Consider the following 18,663-nt stretch of genomic DNA (forward strand, 5'->3'; position numbering starts at 1 on the left):
TTATGTACTTCATTTAGAAGAGTTCGTATTATGATTTTAGCACGTTTGGAGAGTGAAAATGTGATATAGGTTTCACGTGTTTATTTGATGTTGATTTACTGTAGATTCCAGTCACAATTTGTAAATGTAAATAGTCACCAGTTTTAACAGAGAAGACTGTTATTGATCCAACACAATGAGAAGATACAACGTGAGCGTTGTAACGCTTGAATCTTTTATAGCATTAGCAGAGCAGCCTGAAGAAGTGGGTCTGTTGTAACATAATTTTCTTGATCTAATAGTTCACATAACAAGTTACTGTCTAGATGCTGAAACAAAGCTGAATCATACAAAAACATCCCACCCACGAGAAAAGAATCCACTCATCAAAATTTAGTCGGCAGTTCATTAGACACACAAGAAATTTCTCAAAATGGCAAACCTTGAGGATGATCCGTCACTTCATTGTTTAGAGGGCAGTTCTGGAGAACAGAAAGGTGGACTTGTTATCATGAAGAAGGGACAATCAAACAAAACCCCACATATGTTCAAGAAACCAATAGGGTCTATACTTGGTCTGGATAAATTGGCAGCTGCTAAGCGTACCCAGAACAGTGATGTGCCAATGTCTCCCAAGAGATCCAAGGTCATGTCATACAGAGATGATGAAAATGATGACATTGAAGATGACGAAAATGATTCTAGAGGCACCAAAGATAAGAAACATGGGAAGGAGAGGTATGTGCCAATTCAAACTGTAACTACTGTAAGTAATACTGACCTGTCTACAAGGTTAACATAAGAAAAGCAAGATTTATGGATGTCAAATTCTTTATTGTGAATAACATGACATTTCAGAGTGTATGCTTACTCCTTCATCAGGTTAACCTGCTGTGAAAAAAGGCAAGATTACAGTCTAGCAGACCAGAGACCATATAATATTATATGGTCTCTGAGCAGACACAGCAAATAATGTTTTGGCCAGGGAGCAGGCTTCAGTAGTCGCTCGTGTCTCTTTGAGAGTCATTATCCTTAGGATTGAACACCCATTGTCATAGGCCTTGTGGTTACAGGTTAGCTACTCCTGTGACTTTCTTTCCTACATTCCCTTTAACATTCCAAAGGAAAATTTTGAAATGTTTGTGAGTGAGTGATCACAATGCCCTTCATCCATCAATCCATGTATACTGGAGTAATGCCCCAACTTTCATTATGTTTATGTCACCAGATGTCAATTAGCATCATTCAGAGACCTAATAAACATGGCCCTATCATCAGTTAGGGAGGGCCTTGTTAACAACACAGGTCAGCTTTATGTATGTATGGATTGTGTGTTTTCAGGCACTACAGGTCAGCTCAAGTTGAGACTCCCTCTCATCCAGGTGGGGTAAGCCGAGAAGCCAAGGAGAGGATGAAGGAACATCACAAAGAACTAGAGAGGGGAGTGTATGTGTCCTCCAAGGACAAAGAGAGTCGACATAAGGAGAGACACAGACACAAAAGGAGAGAGAGGGGTGGGTACAGTCATGGCAATAACACAGTAAAAACTTTAAATGCCACACTTTGACTTATATTGGTTTTTGTTTAAGTATTATGTGGCAACCTATTGTTTTCATGATTGAAATAGCAAGAATGTTCAAATGATGACATGTGGAATTGGAATGGAAACTGTCCCATGTAGGATATTCATCTAGCAGCTTACCAAAGTTTTAGTATTACTATAATTGTCCCCAGCCGCAATGCGGAACGGAGGACTATGTATTCAGCGGCGTCCGTCCGCCCGTCCCGATTCTTGTAAACGCGATATCTGATGAACTGTTGTACCCAATGTCTTCAAATGTAGTGACAGCCTACATTGGGGGATTGTGCATACACCAGTCGATTTCGGTGACCTTGACCTTATTTTCAAGGTCACCACGACACTTTGACCACTTTTCAAACTCTTGTAAACGAGATATCTTATGAAATGTTGTACCCAATGACTTCATATTTGGTGACAGCATACATTGGGGGATTACACAGACACCAGTTGATTTGGGTGACCTAGACCTTATTTTCAAGGTCACCACGACACTTTGACCACTTTTCAAACTCTTGTAAACGAGATATCTTATGAAATGTTGTACCCAATGACTTCATATTTGGTGACAGCATACATTGGGGGATTACACAGACACCAGTTGATTTGGGTGACCTTGACCTTATTTTCAAGGTCACCACGACACTTTGACCACTTTTCAAACTCTTGTTAGCATGATATCTCATGAACTGTTGTACCCAATGTCTTGAAATTTGGTGACAGCCTACATTAGGGGATTATGCAGACATCAGTCGATTTGGGTGACCTTGACCTTATTTTCAAAGTCACCACGACACTGACCACTTTTCAAACTGTTGTTAACGTGATATTTCATGCACTGTTGTACCCAGTGTCTTCAAATTTGGTGACAGCCTACATTGGGGGATTACAGGTTAGCGGCGGGGGACATTGCTGTATCAGTGGCAAACACTTGTTTATATTTCATTCAGCAGATATGGATACAGCTAAAACTAAACATGTTAAATTAACACTATATTGGACTATTCCTGGTAAAAAATTTCCATGAGATATTTTTCCTTTCAATCACTGGATTATCATGATCAAAATACTTCAAAGTTATATTATTTTTTCTTATCCTGACTCATGATCTTTTGCTTATCTCCCTTTCCTTTTCGAATGGTAGTGGAACACTTGAATCCCTTGAAGTTCCCTCAAGCAGAAAAATACACTCACCCACGAACCTCCCTTTTGCCCTTTCCAGCATAAAAGTCATGTGACCAGCTCACTCTCTCCCTTTTATTGGCGGATGGTTACGAAAGCACTGTCCCTTATTGGCTTTATATCCTTTTATTTAGGTCCTATTCTTCAAAATTACGCTGTATATGGATTTGACAATAACTACTATATATTATTTGTAAATATTTTGTAGGCATTTGTATTTGTGTCATCCGTTCATTGTTATGTAACTTTGTTTACATTTCATGAAATCTTGCAGTGTTTGCAGGCACAGGTTATCCGTGGCTGATCCTCACCCCCAATGCCCTAAATGCATAAAAACCATGTTCTTCAGCTTGCTGTACTTATTGTGTTGATTTATCCAATCTTCCATTTAATCAATATTTGTCTTAGATCTATAGACGTGCCATGGATCGGGTGAGGAAGTCATCTCGGGTCACGGCTGATAAAACAGGAGATCAGCCTGCAAACCGTATGTTGCTTGCTACAGCTGAAATTCATTATACTGGTGCTATGTTGAGTACGTTGCAGGGGCAGTCTGCTGGTACGGGCGAAGAAGAGATCGGCTACAAGCGCAGCTGACTCCGACTCAAGCTAAGAAAAGAATCCTCTTCTACGCGCCAGAAGAAAGCATCTGTTACCAGATCCTTAAATCTCTACCCGGGCTAGTAAGTCAAGCGCATCAGAAATCCTTCCAGCGAAAAAGATATTACCTCCACATGAAGTAGACCTTTTTGATGATCCCCCACTACTTCTACCCAAAGTGCCTACGAGATCAGCGACTCAATCTACGTCTACAACTACTAGATCGTCTCCTGCAACGGTCACAGCAGGCCAGCTGTTTTATGAACTACCACCTACCTCTCAACGGAGTGAAGTCGAGGCACACAACTCATCAGCGTTTGCGAACGCTTCTTCTACACCGCAGCATCTTCAACTAACGCAGAACTTTGACCCGGGTGAATTTATGAGACAATTTACCAACCAGATGACGACCATGATGGAACACAGGTTCAAAGAAGAAGCGAAGACTCGGCAAAGCCTTTCAACTACCGACACCGTGCGCAAACCTACGGACCTGCGCGAACCTACTGACCTGCGCGAACCTACTCCTCAGAGAACTACGTCTCAAGACTACGTTGGCGAACATACACCTTTACGAAGGTCTCCACAGTCGGACGACTCTGTCATCTTGGAGAAGGATAGAAGACATGAGATGCCTACTCATCATTCTACATCTGCGAACCTTCAACGTTCGAGAACATCGAAGGATCCATCTCCTACACCTAGCCTCTCTAGATCAAGATCTCACAGCCGTTTGCGAAGAGAAAGCTCACATCACAGAGGTTCAGCGAAGAGATGAATCATCAGATAGATGTTCGCGAAGAGATGAATCCACAGATAGATGTTTGAGGAATCCAGAGGTTAGCGAAGAGATCTCCACCACAGATAGATAATTGCGAAGGGAGGAATCTCAAGATGAGGTTCAAAGAATCTACAGACAGGGTTAGCGAAAGAAAGGATACAGGTTCGACAGGGATGGATGATGGATCTGTGAGGCCTAGCTCTAATAATCAGGAGACACTGGATCAGCAAGCTGACTTCGTCTTCCCAGACTCAGAGGTTACAGCATGTATTGCCAACGGGTTGAACTTGGAGTCTCCTTCTAAGGATAAAGATGAAGTCTACACTTATATGATGCGTAAGGACGACTTTGACTCCATCACTAGCATCCAAGTACCAGAGTCAGCATCTGCCATCATTTAATGTGAAGAGATCCCCTCTACATCATATGGATCCATTTACAAAGGCCCCGGAATGGGATGATAACATAAAGTTAGTCAACGACTCCCGGAACAAGATGTATAAAGTAGAAGATAAAAAGTTATGTCAACTTGATACTGCTACAAGGGGATCCTTCTTCGGGTTGGCCAGGTCCAGAGCTATGAAGGAAGCATTGATCAATAAATTCCAGAATTCAAGTTCGGAAGAGGACAGAATGATATATTCGGCGCTCATAACTCAGAAGAAGGACCAATACTTTTTATCGGACCATCTGGCATCTATATCTTCAGGTCTCACTTTACTACGCAGACAAGGGCTACTTGCATCCTGTTCATGGAGTGACAGATTCACCCAACCGCTACTGAGAGCTCCATGGGAGGCGCCTACTATCTTTGGAGGACAAATAGACGAGGCAGCTAAAGAAGCTATGCACGACTCTAGAGAAGTGATGATGATAAAATCCATAGATACTCCGGCCAACATCATATATAACAGCAAGTCAAAATATTCCGGCATACAGAAAGCAAAGGACAAGAAGTACTCCAGCTTCAGAGGCGGCAAAGGATCTTTTTGTCACCCATCCGGGAATTACAGAGGAAACTCAGGGAGAAGCCGCACTCCCAGAGAATCCAGAGAAACTAGACGTTGATATCAGGGTTCGGAACAACTGGAGCTTTCCACCCCCAGCCGTTCCTGTAAAACCATCGACAGTGGGTGGACGTCTACAAAGGTACTGGAAAAATTGGGGAATACTAGAGGATGACTACGTCTCCCAAGTACTACGTGAAGGATACAGAGTACATCTCAAGGTCACACCTCCGCTAACCCTCAGCCAGACGGTCTTCGACTATGCAGAGGAGCAGGCAGACAAACTACAAGAAGCAATCAACTCACTACTTATGAAGGAGGCGGTAGAGATAATAGATCAGCATCATCTCACTCCAGGCTTCTACTCCCCAATTTTTCTAGTACCCAAGAAGAACCCCAAGGAGAAGTTCAGACTGATTTACAACATGCGCAAATTCAACAAAGACTATCTACTGAAACCAGACAGGTTCAGAATGATCCACCTACCTCAACTCAGACTACTCGTCCGTCCAGCAGATTACATGTCCAGCATAGACCTGCAGGATGCGTGCCTACGAATCCCCATACATCCGGAATCAAGAAAGTATCTACGATTCCTGTTCAGAGGGCAGCACTTCCAATGGAACGTCCTACCGTTTGGAATATCTTTGGCTCCGTGGCTATTCACACGAGTAACCAAGCCTATAGTCACATATCTACATCATCGAGGTCTACGCAATGCCTTCTACTTGGACGACGGAATTCAGGTTCACCAAGATGCCAGTCAACTCATACTACAGCTGAACTTCACGATCAAATTGCTCACTCAACTAGGATGGCTGGTGAACCTAATGAAGTCAGAGTTGGAACCAAAACAAGATCTGCAATTTCTGGGGATAAAGTTTATCACAACACAGAATCGTATTATCGTCCCAGAAGATCGTTGGGTCAAGATACAAGCCATGATTCCACTAGCCGTCATCTCTCCGTTAACACTACGATCATGGCAAGTTCTACTCGGTCTACTAACCTCAGCGCAGGACTCGACTCGCACAGGAAGGTTACAACTAAGACCACTGCAATGGTTCCTGACAAAACATCTAGACAGCATCGACCCAATCTTGCTGCCAGACAACCGCTAGAGGTATCTACTGTGGTGGACACGCAGGTCGAACGTTTGCGGAGGGACCTATTTACAAGAGGGACCTGTTTACATCTCTACGCAGACGCCTTGATACAACTTGTATTACGAGGCTGGCGTGCGCATCTCAACAATCAAGTTGCATCAGGAAGGTGGTCCAAAATAGAGCAGCATCTTCACATCAAGCTGCTGGAGATGAAAGCCGTGATCAACGCCTTACAACTATGGTCGAGCTCGCTGAACAACAAAATACTGATGGTCCACACGGACAACTCTACAGTGGCATTCTCCATAAATCGGCAAGGATCCACAAGGTCACCTTGCCTGCTACAGCTCACATTCCAGTTGTTCCACATCACAGAGGAAGCAAACATCTGGATAAAGGCGTGTCACATACCCGGAGCCAAGAACGTACTTGCAGACGCTCTCTCCAGACCACTGCACCCGTCACCTACGGAATGGATGCTCCATCCAGAAGCATTCCGGCTCATCATAAGGGAAATAGGATCCCCTTGCATAGACCTGTTTGCCACGAGGTTCAACAAACAACTACAGACGTTTGTCTCACCAGTTCCAGATCCTCAAGCCTGGGCAACAGATGCACTGAGCATATCTTGGGAAGGACTAAACGCTTACGCGTTTCCATGCCCGATATTACTACCGGAAGTACTGTTGAAGATCAAACAGACACAGGCGCGCCATACTAGCCAGCGAGAGTATGGTTCCTAGACCTAATAGAAGATCTCGGAAGTCCAACAATCAAGTTACCAGATTGGCCGAACCTACTCATACATCTGCACACCAAGCAAGTCAACGGGAACCTGACAGCATTCCAGCTACACGTGTGGACCGTATCAAAACATGTTTGAATAAAAGAGGATACTCCGCCAGGGCAGCCAAGGCAGTAACGCTAGCGCTACGGGGCAACATGCTGCAGTTCATCTAGGACTTAGATGGGACTTCATTGCCAAGAACCAACTGCCTAGTCAGCCAGATAGACAGTTCCACGTACCAGCGCTAGCTACAATCTTTGGACCAGAGGATATAGAGGACTTATCCTTGTGTCTGGTCAGAGCCCTGAAGATATATCTCCAAAAGACTAAGACAAGGAGACAAAAATTCAAACGCCTGTTCATCCCATTATCCACAGAGACATCAGCAGAAGTCTCAAGAACGATGATATCGTTCTGGATGAGAGCCGTCATATTGAGAGCCTATAAAGCAGCAGGACTAGAACCTCCAAGAGCTTCCAACCAACATGAAGTCAGAGCACTGGCGTCAACACTGGCTCTGCATGGAAATTGCTCTATATCTGTAATTATGGAGGGCTGCTTTTGGAAGTCGGACACAGTGTTTGCCAACCACTACCTCCGAGAGATAGCCACTGAAGATGTCTCAGGCATTCACCAATTTTGGCCTCTCGTTGTAGCACAGCAACTAACGGTTCCTCAAAGGCGCTGAGTTGGAAAATCTCACCCTTTATCACGTTGACTTGTTGATAACTTTTACTAAGGAAAAGTATTAGTTTGAAAGTCCATGCGCACAGTCTAGGACAGGCTAGCATGAGTGATTAAAGATCCTGTACGGGTAAAGATCTTACCTGTACGTGAAGGGGTCGCAACTCATTTATGATAAAGATCTTATCATAATCTATGGGTTGATATAAGATATCTAGTAATAAGAAGATACTAGTTTATCTGTAGCCACATGAATCAACATGATTCAACTTGTCTGAGATGGAAGTAAGACAAGAAAGTGGTCCCCCCGAGTTATAACGGAAGTTGGAAGAATAGGATCACGGAAATGCCGTTTTGCTGTTCCCATGGGGGGGATACAGGACATATCTAAGGACAGCTGATGAATCCATGAAGTGGCTTGACCCACCACCAATCCGTCGGATTCTATAAGCAAAAAATCATGAGTCAGGATAAGAAAAATATGTAATTTTTCAAGTAAAATTGATATTTTTATTCTTACCCTGACTCATGACGAGAAGCCCTTCCAACCTCCCCGCTGGAAACACTTCGGATTTCACAGCAGATCCAAGTGCATGGGCCGAAAATCAGGAGAGAGTGACAAGTAAGGCTGGTCACATGACTGTTTGAGCGGGAAAAGGGAGGTAACTCGTGGGTGAGTGTATTTTTACGTCAGCTTCGGGAACTTCAAGAGATTCAAGTGTTTCCACTACCATTCAAAAAGAAAAGGGAGATAAGCAAAAGATCATGAGTCAAGATAAGTATAAAAATATCAATTTTGCTTGAAAAATTACATAATCATCGGGCCAAGCCATGGATGCATCCAGGGTATGTGGAGATTGATCGTAACGTATGCCCTGGAGATTATCGAGGATGACAAGTTGCAAAATGCCAAGGAATTTGGTACCCGAGATATTTTTTGACCAATTAATTGAAGTCAGTTAATAGATGCAATCTGAGATGCAATTTTCAGGAAAACGATGACCAAAAAGGTCTGGTATTTTGAATATATATATCTTCATATCATGTTAAGTTGCAAAGTTCCGTTTTGAATATAAGTTATTCGGAAAGTTCTGTATCCAGTAAAAGAAAGACTTGATTAAACCCATCACATAGCCTTTATACACGTACACATGGAATTGGACACTACGGACACATAATATGCACTACACATCACGCAATTACGCCGACAATACTTACACATGGAAACCTTGCGTAAATTTCACCAGTCCATGGGAGTTTGGCATGTTTTACACCTGTCTATTCTTTTTCAGAAGAGATCTTCCTTGGGGTATATATATGAATTTTCTGCTACTGAAAATGTTCTGTGACAGTTGTAACATTTTCAATAAAATGTTGTCCAAAATAAAAAAGTCTTTTTTATTTGTTATATGGCCCCCCACCCCCACGTGGGATTACCTCCCTTATCACACATACGTGGCCAGCCTGGTACATCCCTACCCCCCAAATCCTCATTCCTTCTGCTGTCACTCTACCCTCAACATGAGTGTGAACTAGGCTGAGCTTTCATGTCTGAGACTTCGAATACTGTATGTACATTGTCCTTTATTCAGTTCTGGATCATTATAAAGATGTGGCAGTTATTCCTTTCTTAAAAACTATGACTTATAGATGTAATTCACTCATTTGTCCACGTGGTCTACGTCAGTAAAGTAAAGGCCATTCCATGGCGGGACTTTTGCTTCTGGTTATGCATCCCTTGAAACTTGCTTATTAAAGATAACTATTGTTTCTTTTATGCGTTTTATTTTATTCCGTGTGTTTATGCCAGTCTGCCGTTAGCGTCATGCTTAAAAAGTGCATGTTTGCTTTCAGGCGTTCATGGCATGCAATGCATGTGAAAAAGCCTTGCCTCCTCAGGGCAGACACGACAGGTGTCTTTGTTGCTTGGAGCGGGCTGGGCACAATCCTGATCTTTGTGAGCTGTGCCTTGACTTTACCCCTAAGGCGTACAAGAGGCTACAAGGAATTTAGTGAGGCGGGGGGTGATCCTGCTAGGGAAATTCCCCTTCCTTAGGCTAAAAAAGGCTAAGAAGCCTCACAGGAGTGTCTAGGCTCCTATTCCTCCACCTGTGGTTGTTAGTCAGCAGCCTTCGTTTGACATGTCAGGCGACTGTCGATCTCGGTGTCGGGTCCTGTAGCTTCAGCTCCGGCCGAGAGGGAGGTTTCGTGCCCAGTACCTCTTGATGAGTTGGCATGTGGACCTCTCAGTATTCCAGGCTTGCCGGATACGTTGGTTCCTCGGGCACCCTTGAACTTGGAGCCCACTGTTCCACCAGTGCATGCTCCTGAGTCTCGGGACTGGATTTCTATCGTGTATGCTGTTTCCGGAGAGGGGAGCCTTTTGGAGTCCTGTTTTCCCCTGACTACCTCGGCACGGTATTCAGCTGGGTGTATTGTCGGGTCCTGTGTACAAGAGGACTTGGACACAGACTCCTGTTCGGACCCTGAGTTGATTGAGCTCTGAGATGTGGAGGGCTCTGAGTGCTCTTTCCACTTTGCTTCGGCCTTGCGGGAGGTGTGGAAGCATATACTTCAGAGCAATGCATCCCTCACCGGCTGGGGGCGTGTGTGTTCTGGGTAGTCTGTCAGTTTCTGCACGCTGGTCTGAGTCCAAAGTGCTTCTTCAGATCAATGTGTTAGAACTGAGAGCAGTCTGGTTGGTATTCGAGAGCTTCAAGGAGCATGTCCGGGGGCGTCTGCAGGTAGAAAAACGCACGGCCATGACGTATATCCTGAAGCAAGGTGTCTCCAGTGCTTCCTCGGGAGAAGTGGGAGTTCCTACTCTGGTGCAACAAGTACGATTGTCAGGTGATCCCGGTATATCTCCCGAGATTGAAAAACGTGCAAGGATATGCGCTCTTTCACCAGATTAATAATAATAAAATGAGTTCATTTATATGGCGCCAAATACATTCACTATGTGTATGCTCATAGCACTACACATATACTACAATATTAACTCTGTCAATGGGACATAAACACAAGGCAGTAGATTTTAGTCCAGGTCTCTGACTGTCGGAAGAGATATGTTTTTAGCTGAGACTTGAAAATCGAGAGTGTTTTGAGTTCAGTTGAGAGTTTGTTCAATTGAACTGCAGCATTATATTGAAAGATCTTGGCCAAATCGTTTCTAGTTAGTCTTTGGAATGTGACAGAGATGCTGGTCTGCAGAAAGAAGGACTCTGGACTGTTTATACACTTGTGTGAGTTCGACAAGATATGATGGAGCTGATCCATGGTAACATTGGTATGCCAATACCAATAGCTTGAACTGCACATGTGCCTGTACAGGGAGCCAATGTAAATTGATGAGCACAGGTGTTATGTGCGCTCGGACTTCTTTGTCCTGGACACAATCCTTGCCTCCATGTTCTGTATCCTCTGTAGTCTGGAGAACTGTTCCTGTGAGATGTTAACCAACAGACTATTACAGTAGTCCAGTTTGATAGGACTAAGCTTCTGACCAGCATGTGAGCAGCGTTAGTGGTCAGGAGATGTCTGATACTGCCAATATTTCTCAGGTGAAAATGTCATTGTTTGCAGATCATACTAACATGATGCTCCATTGAGAGATCACAGTCGAGAAGGACGCCCAGGTTCCTGACACAGTCTGATACCTGGACGTGAGAATCTCCAACACATATTGTTGATATATTTGCTGTCTTCCTGTTCTTACAAGTCCCGACTAACATGGCTTCTGTTTTAGCAGTGTTGAGTTTCAGCATGTTAACATCCATCCAACACTGAATCTTAATCTGATCAACTGCAGACCTAGAATCCTTTGGAAAGAATGCTTTCATCAACTGAGTATCATCAACGTAACTGTGATGGCCCACATTCATGATGGAGATTAGATTTCCAAGGACAGATGTGTATAACATGAATAAAATAGGCCCAAGGACAGATCCTTGTGGCACTCCAAACTTGAGAAATGACTTACTTGAGCTACCATTCTGGACAACAACAGCTTGGTATCGGTTGGATAGGAATGATGTAAACCATTGCAGGGCTACTCCATCAATCCCAATCACTTGCTTCAGAGTATCAATTAGCTTCTCATGATTCTGGCCCCGCACTAGTGGATGCTCGATTAGAGAATATTCAGGGTTATTTCCCAGTTGTACGGGTCGTTCCAGGTGGATCTGTTCGCGTCTGGCTGGACGAATCGGATACAGTGTTCTGATCTTGGATACTGAACCAGTGGGCGTTGGCTTCCGACATCTTCCTGCTGGTTTGGACAGACTGGGTACTGTGGCGTTCCTACCTCTTACCGCTGATTCCCAGGGTCCTCTCCCAGCTGTCCACCCAGCCACCTCGGCTGCTTGTGCTGCTGGCACCTCTTTGGCCATCTCGGAGCTGGTTTCTAGTCATTCTCAGGTTTCTGGCTCAGCCTCCTGTGCTATTACCTTTACGGCTGGACATTATCACTCAGAACGGCATGCCAAACGCAAATCCACAGATTCAATGGTTGGCTTGGCCTCTGTCAGGTCTAACCTCAAAGCACGCGGAATTCCTGCAGCAGTTGCAGACACAATTCTGGCTTCGAGACGGGATTCGACAAACGTTCAGTATGAGGATAGGTGAACCCGCTATGCGCACTGGTGTGCAGATAGGGGGATTGCAAATCCCTTTTCTGCAGATTTTTAGTCCAGGTTTGGAGTTCCTTCAGTCCCATTTGGAAGAGGGTTTGGCAGCCTGTCAATGGTGCTCTTTTGGGGCAACACCTTCTTGTACAGCACTTCTTAGCTGACATGGATCGGGTTTGACCTGCTCTTAGGTGAACCAGCCCACCTTAGGATTTGTCAATCGTACTCGATTGACTTTCCGGTCCTGCTTTCTCACGTCTATCAGATCTTTCCATTCAGTTGTTGACATGGAAAACAGATTTTCTTGTGGCGGTGACCTGCCGTAGAAGGGTTGGGGATATTCATGCTATGTTTCATACTGATGTTTTTTCATGCTGATTATGTTACTATTCGCCTTCTGGATAGTTGCCAGCCTAAGATTGATCATGCTTTCCATGTGACAGCTCCTATCTGGATAGTTACCAGCCTAAGATCAATCATGCTTTCCATGTGACAGCTCCTATCTGGACAGTTACCAGCCTAAGATTGATCATGCTTTCCATGTGACAGCTCCTATCTGGATAGTTACCAGCCTAAGATTGATCATGCTTTCCATGTGACAGCTCCTATCTGGATAGTTACCAGCCTAAGATTGATCATGCTTTCCATGTGACAGCTCCTATCTGGACAGTTACCAGCCTAAGATTGATCATGCTTTCCATGTGACAGCTCCTATCTGGATAGTTACCAGCCTAAGATTGATCATGCTTTCCATGTGACAGCTCCTATCTGGATAGTTACCAGCCTAAGATTGATCATGCTTTCCATGTGACAGCTCCTATCTGGATAGTTACCAGCCTAAGATTGATCATGCTTTCCATGTGACAGCTCCTATCTGGATAGTTACCAGCCTAAGATTGATCATGCTTTCCATGTGACAGCTCCTATCTGGATAGTTACCAGCCTAAGATCATCATCATGCTTTCCATGTGACAGCTCCTATCTGGATAGTTACCAGCCTAAGATTGATCATGCTTTCCATGTGACAGCTCCTATCTGGATAGTTACCAGCCTAAGATTGATCATGCTTTCCATGTGACAGCTCCTATCTGGATAGTTACCAGCCTAAGATTGATCATGCTTTCCATGTGACAGCTCCTATCTGGACAGTTACCAGCCTAAGATTGATCATGCTTTCCATGTGACAGCTCCTATCTGGATAGTTACCAGCCTAAGATCGATCATGCTTTCCATGTGACAGCTCCTATCTGGATAGTTACCAGCCTAAGATTGATCATGCTTTCCATGTGACAGCTCCTATCTGGATAGTTACCAGCCTAAGATTGATCATGCTTTCCATGTGACAGCTCCTATCTGGATAGTTACCAGCTTAAGATCGATCATGCTTTCCATGTGACAGCTCCTATCTGGACAGTTACCAGCCTAAGATCGATCATGCTTTCCATGTGACAGCTCCTATCTGGATAGTTACCAGCCTAAGATTGATCATGCTTTCCATGTGACAGCTCCTATCTGGACAGTTACCAGCCTAAGATTGATCATGCTTTCCATGTGACAGCTCCTATCTGGACAGTTACCAGCCTAAGATTGATCATGCTTTCCATGTGACAGCTCCTATCTGGATAGTTACCAGCCTAAGATTGATCATGCTTTCCATGTGACAGCTCCTATCTGGACAGTTACCACCCTAAGATTGATCATGCTTTCCATGTGACAGCTCCTATTGAATGTCCTACTCTTACTCAGCCTTCCACATCGGGGACCATTCCTATGTGTGCTCACCGTTGGATGTCCTCCGTAAGGTCTATATTAAACGACCACAGGGAATCCGTACGGGTACCCAGTTGTTTTGCTGCTCTGGTGGCAGGAAGGCTGGGGTTCCTGTAAGTAACAAACTATTTCACATTGGCTTGTGTCAGTTATTTGTGTCGCTTACGCTGCTAAAGGTAAGCTTCCCCCTGTGGGGTTGAAAGCTCATTCGGCTCTGCACATTGAAGAGATCTGTCCTGCCACTATTTGGAGCCAGCCGAGCACCTTCATTTGCCACTACCAACTCAACACGCATTCTAAGCATCACGCTTGGTTCAGTCTCTCAGTGAGAGTGTCCTGCCACCCAGACTGTGTGAGTCTCGTCATTGGCATTGGTTCTGTGGTCGATGGGTATTATTGACATTCCACTGAAGGCTCAAAACATTACAATCATACAACCTTACCTCCCTGTCTGGTTTGGTCGGATCTGACTGTATATGTGTACCTTATGTTATCTTTATATATATGTGGGAGGGAGGGGGGGGGATATCTGAATGCTTTTATGTGTTCTCTGTGTCCGAATCACCCCTTACAGGTCACCTCCTGGCATGCCTCACTTCAAGCCGCACATAACATGACCAGGTAAGTGTAAGAATCATGATTTGGAGGTAGGGATGTACCTGTCTGGCTGCGCATGCATGATGAGGGAGGTATTTAATTTGTACAATATTGTTATTAAAATATTGCTGCAACTGTCACAGGACATTTTCAGTTGCAGAAAATGCATATATGTTCCCCAAGGAATATTATCTTCAAAGAATTGAAAACCTCTACAGGTCTGGCTATATTTGATTGAAAATATGTTTATGTGTGTGTCCAATCTTCAGATAGACGAGACCGCCACAGTGACAGGAGTTCCAGAAAGCATGATGACTCTGAGAGGAGAGGTCCAAGCTATAGGGACTGGGAGGAGACGCCGGAGCACAGCTACAGAAACAAGGATGACATTGCCACACCAGATATACGGGTTAAAGGTAAGCAAATTACAGCAGCAGGGACCATGAAGGATTGCCACACCAATCTGTGATGCATGTTCTGTGTGAAATGTTTTGTGTTCCATGCACCATGTTCATGCTCTGTATCCCCTACTGTGTGTTCATGCTCTGTATTCCTTTACTGTGTGTTCATGCTCTGTAACCCCTACTGAGTTCATGCTCTGTATTCCCTGCCCTTTGTTCATGCTCTGTATCCCCTACTGTGTGTTCATGCTCTGTATTCCTTTACTGTGTGTTCATGCTCTGTAACCCCTACTGAGTTCATGCTCTGTATCCCCTACTGTGTTCATGCTCTGTATCCCCCTACTGTGTGTGTGTCATGCTCTGTATTCCCTTTTACTTTGTGTTCATGCTCTGTATCCCTACTGTGTGTTCATGCTCTGTATCCCCTACTGTGTGTTCATGCTCCATGTATCCCCTACTGTGTGTTCATGCTCCAGATCCCCTACTGTGTGTTCATGCTCTGTATCCCCTACTGTGTGTCATGCTCTGTATTCCCTTACTGTGTGTTCATGCTCTGTGATCCCCTACTGTGTTCATGCTCTGTATTCCCTACTGTGTGTTCATGCTCCATATCCCCTACTGTGTGTTCATGCTCTGTATCCCCTACTGTGTGTTCATGCTACGTATCCCCTACTGTGTGTTCATGCTACGTATCCCCTACTGTGTGTTCATGCTACGTATCCCCTACTGTGTGTTCATGCTCTGTATTCCCTACTGTGTGTTCATGCTCCGTATCCCCTACTGTGTTCATGCTCTGTATCCCCTACTGTGTGTTCATGCTAATGATCCCCTACTGTGTGTTCATGCTAATGCATCCCCTACTGTGTGTTCATGCTCTGTCCCCATGTGTGTCATACTGTGTGTCCACTGTGTGTTCATGCTATGTGATCCTACTGTGTGTTCATGCTCACGTATCCCCTACTGTGTGTTCATGCTCTGTATCCCTACTGTGTGTTCATGCTCTGTATCCCCTACTGTGTGTTCATGCTCTGTATCCCCTACTGTGTATTCCATGCTGTGTGATCCCCTACTGTGTGTTCATGCTACTGTGTGTTCATGTCCCCCCTACTGTGTGTTCATGCTCTGTATCCCCTACTGTGTGTTCATGCTACGTATCCCCTACTGTGTGTTCATGCTCTGTATCCCCTACTGTGTGTTCATGCTACGTATCCCCTACTGTGTGTTCATGCTACGTATCCCCTACTGTGTGTTCATGCTCTGTATTCCTTTACTGTGTGTTCATGCTCTGTATTCCTTTACTGTGTGTTCATGCTCCATGATCCCCCTACTGTGTTCATGCTCTGTATCCCCCTACTGTGTGTTCATGCTACGATCCCCTACTGTGTGTTCATGCTCTGTATCTACTGTGTTCATGCTCCTACTGTGTGTTCATGCTCTGTATCCCCTACTGTGTGTTCATGCTACTGTGTGTTCATTCCCTACTGTGTGTGTGTCCACTGTGTGTTCATGCTCTGTATATCCCCTACTGTGTGTTCATGCTCTGTATCCCCTACTGTGTGTTCATGCTCTGTATGTCCTTGCTACTTATCTGTGTGTTCATGCTCTGTATCCCCTACTGTGTTCATGCTCTGTATTCCCAACTGCCTGTTGTGTTCATGCTCTGTATCCCCTACTGTGTGTTCATGCTCTGTATTCCCTTTACTTTGTGTTCATGCTCTGTATCCCCTACTGTGTTCATGCTCTGTATCCCCTACCCTGTGTTCATGCTCCATCCCCCTACTGTGTGTTCATGCTCTGTGTGTTCCTCTACTGTGTGTTCATGCTCTGTATCCCTACTACTGTGTTCATGCTCTGTATCCCCTACTGTGTGTTCATGCTCTGTGTCCCCTACTGTGTGTTCATGCTCTGTATCCCTACTACTGTGTGTTCATGCTACTGTGTGTTCATGCTATCCCCTACTGTGTGTTCATGCTCTGTATTCCCTACTGTGTGTTCTACTGTGTCTATGCCCCTACTGTGTGTTCATCCCCTACTGTGTGTTCATGCTCTGTATCCCCTACTGTGTGTTCATGCTCCGTATCCCTACTGTGTGTTCATGCTCTGTATCCCCTACTGTGTGTTCATGCTCATGCTCATATCCCCTACTGTGTGTTCATGCTCTGTATCCCCTACTGTGTGTTCATGCTCTGTATCCCTACTGTGTGTTCATGCTACGTATCCCCTACTGTGTGTTCATGCTCTGTATCCCCTACTGTGTGTTCATGCTCTGTATCCCCTACTGTGTGTTCATGCTCTGTATCCCCTACTGTGTGTTCATGCTCTGTATCCCCTACTGTGTGTTCATGCTCTGTATCCCCTACTGTGTTCATGCTACGTATCCCCTACTGTGTGTTCATGCTACGTATCCCCTACTGTGTGTTCATGCTCTGTATCCCCTACTGTGTGTTCATGCTCATTATCCCCTACTGTGTGTTCATGCTCATGATCCCCTACTGTGTATTCCATGCCCCATTGTGCTCATCCCCTACTGTGTGTTCATGCTCTGTATCCCCTACTGTGTGTTCATGCTCTGTATCCCCTACTGTGTGTTCACCTGCTCCATGATCCCCTACTGTGTGTTCATGCTCTGTATCCCCTACTGTGTGTTCCAGCCCAGTATGTGTTCTGCTGTGTCCCCTCATGCTCATGCTCGATCCCCTACTGTGTGTTCATGCTCATGTATCCCCTACTGTGTGTTCATGCTCTGTATCCCCTACTGTGTGTTCATGCTACATTATCCCCTACTGTGTGTTCATGCTAATGTATCCCCTACTGTGTGTTCCATGCTCATGATATCCTACTGTGTGTTCATGCTCTGTATCCCCTACTGTGTGTTCCATGCTACGTCATTATACCCTACTGTGTGTTCATGCTACGTATCCCCTACTGTGTATTCCATGCATTATCCCCTACTGTGTGTTCATGCTACTACTGTGTGTTCATGCTACGTATCCCCTACTGTGTGTTCATGCTATGTATCCCCTACTATGTGTTCATGCTACGTATCCCCTACTGTGTATTCCATGCTCCGTGTTCATGCCATGTGTCCCATGCAGACACTCCGTCGAGGTCAAACTGGGATGATGATGATGTCACCCCCTTGAAGAGGTCAGCATGGGATCTCCCTACACCTTCTCAGTCAGAACTGGGCCGAGATTCCAGTGAGAGGAGCTTCAGGTCAAGTCGAGACTGGGACAGGTCTGAGAGGGGTCGAGACTGGGACCGGTCTGAGAGGGGTCGAGACTGGGACAGGTCTGAGAGGGGTCGAGACTGGGACAGGTCTGAGAGGGGTCGAGACTGGGACAGGTCTGAGAGGGGTCGAGACTGGGACAGGTCTGAGAGGGGTCGAGACTGGGACAGGTCTGAGAGGGGTCGAAACTGGGACAGGTCTGAGAGGAGTCAAGGTCATCGATCAGAACGTTCAGATAAACGGTATGTACCTGAAACTAATAAGTCCATAAGAGAACTAGGTGAGAAACCAACAGACAACAAAGCTAGATACAACAGGCTCAATAAGATGCTG

At 45.0% G+C, this 18,663-nt stretch overlaps 1 protein-coding gene across 1 annotated transcript in view; it reads left to right on the forward strand.

Moving 5' to 3' along the window:
• Window positions 1-18: 18 nt before the first annotated feature.
• LOC124261850 (pre-mRNA-splicing factor ATP-dependent RNA helicase PRP16-like) overlaps window positions 19-18,663 on the forward strand; it is a 94,033-nt gene continuing 75,388 nt past the window's right edge. The window contains 4 exon segments of the mRNA XM_046696223.1: window positions 19-717; window positions 1,321-1,493; window positions 14,970-15,116; window positions 18,197-18,572. Of these exon segments, the coding sequence (XP_046552179.1) occupies window positions 413-717; window positions 1,321-1,493; window positions 14,970-15,116; window positions 18,197-18,572 (1,001 nt within the window). The 5' untranslated portion in view covers window positions 19-412.

The sequence above is a fragment of the Haliotis rubra genome, unplaced genomic scaffold, assembly GCF_003918875.1.
Source record: "Haliotis rubra isolate DU_JTF1 unplaced genomic scaffold, ASM391887v1 Scf812, whole genome shotgun sequence".
Lineage (NCBI taxonomy): Eukaryota > Metazoa > Mollusca > Gastropoda > Lepetellida > Haliotidae > Haliotis > Haliotis rubra.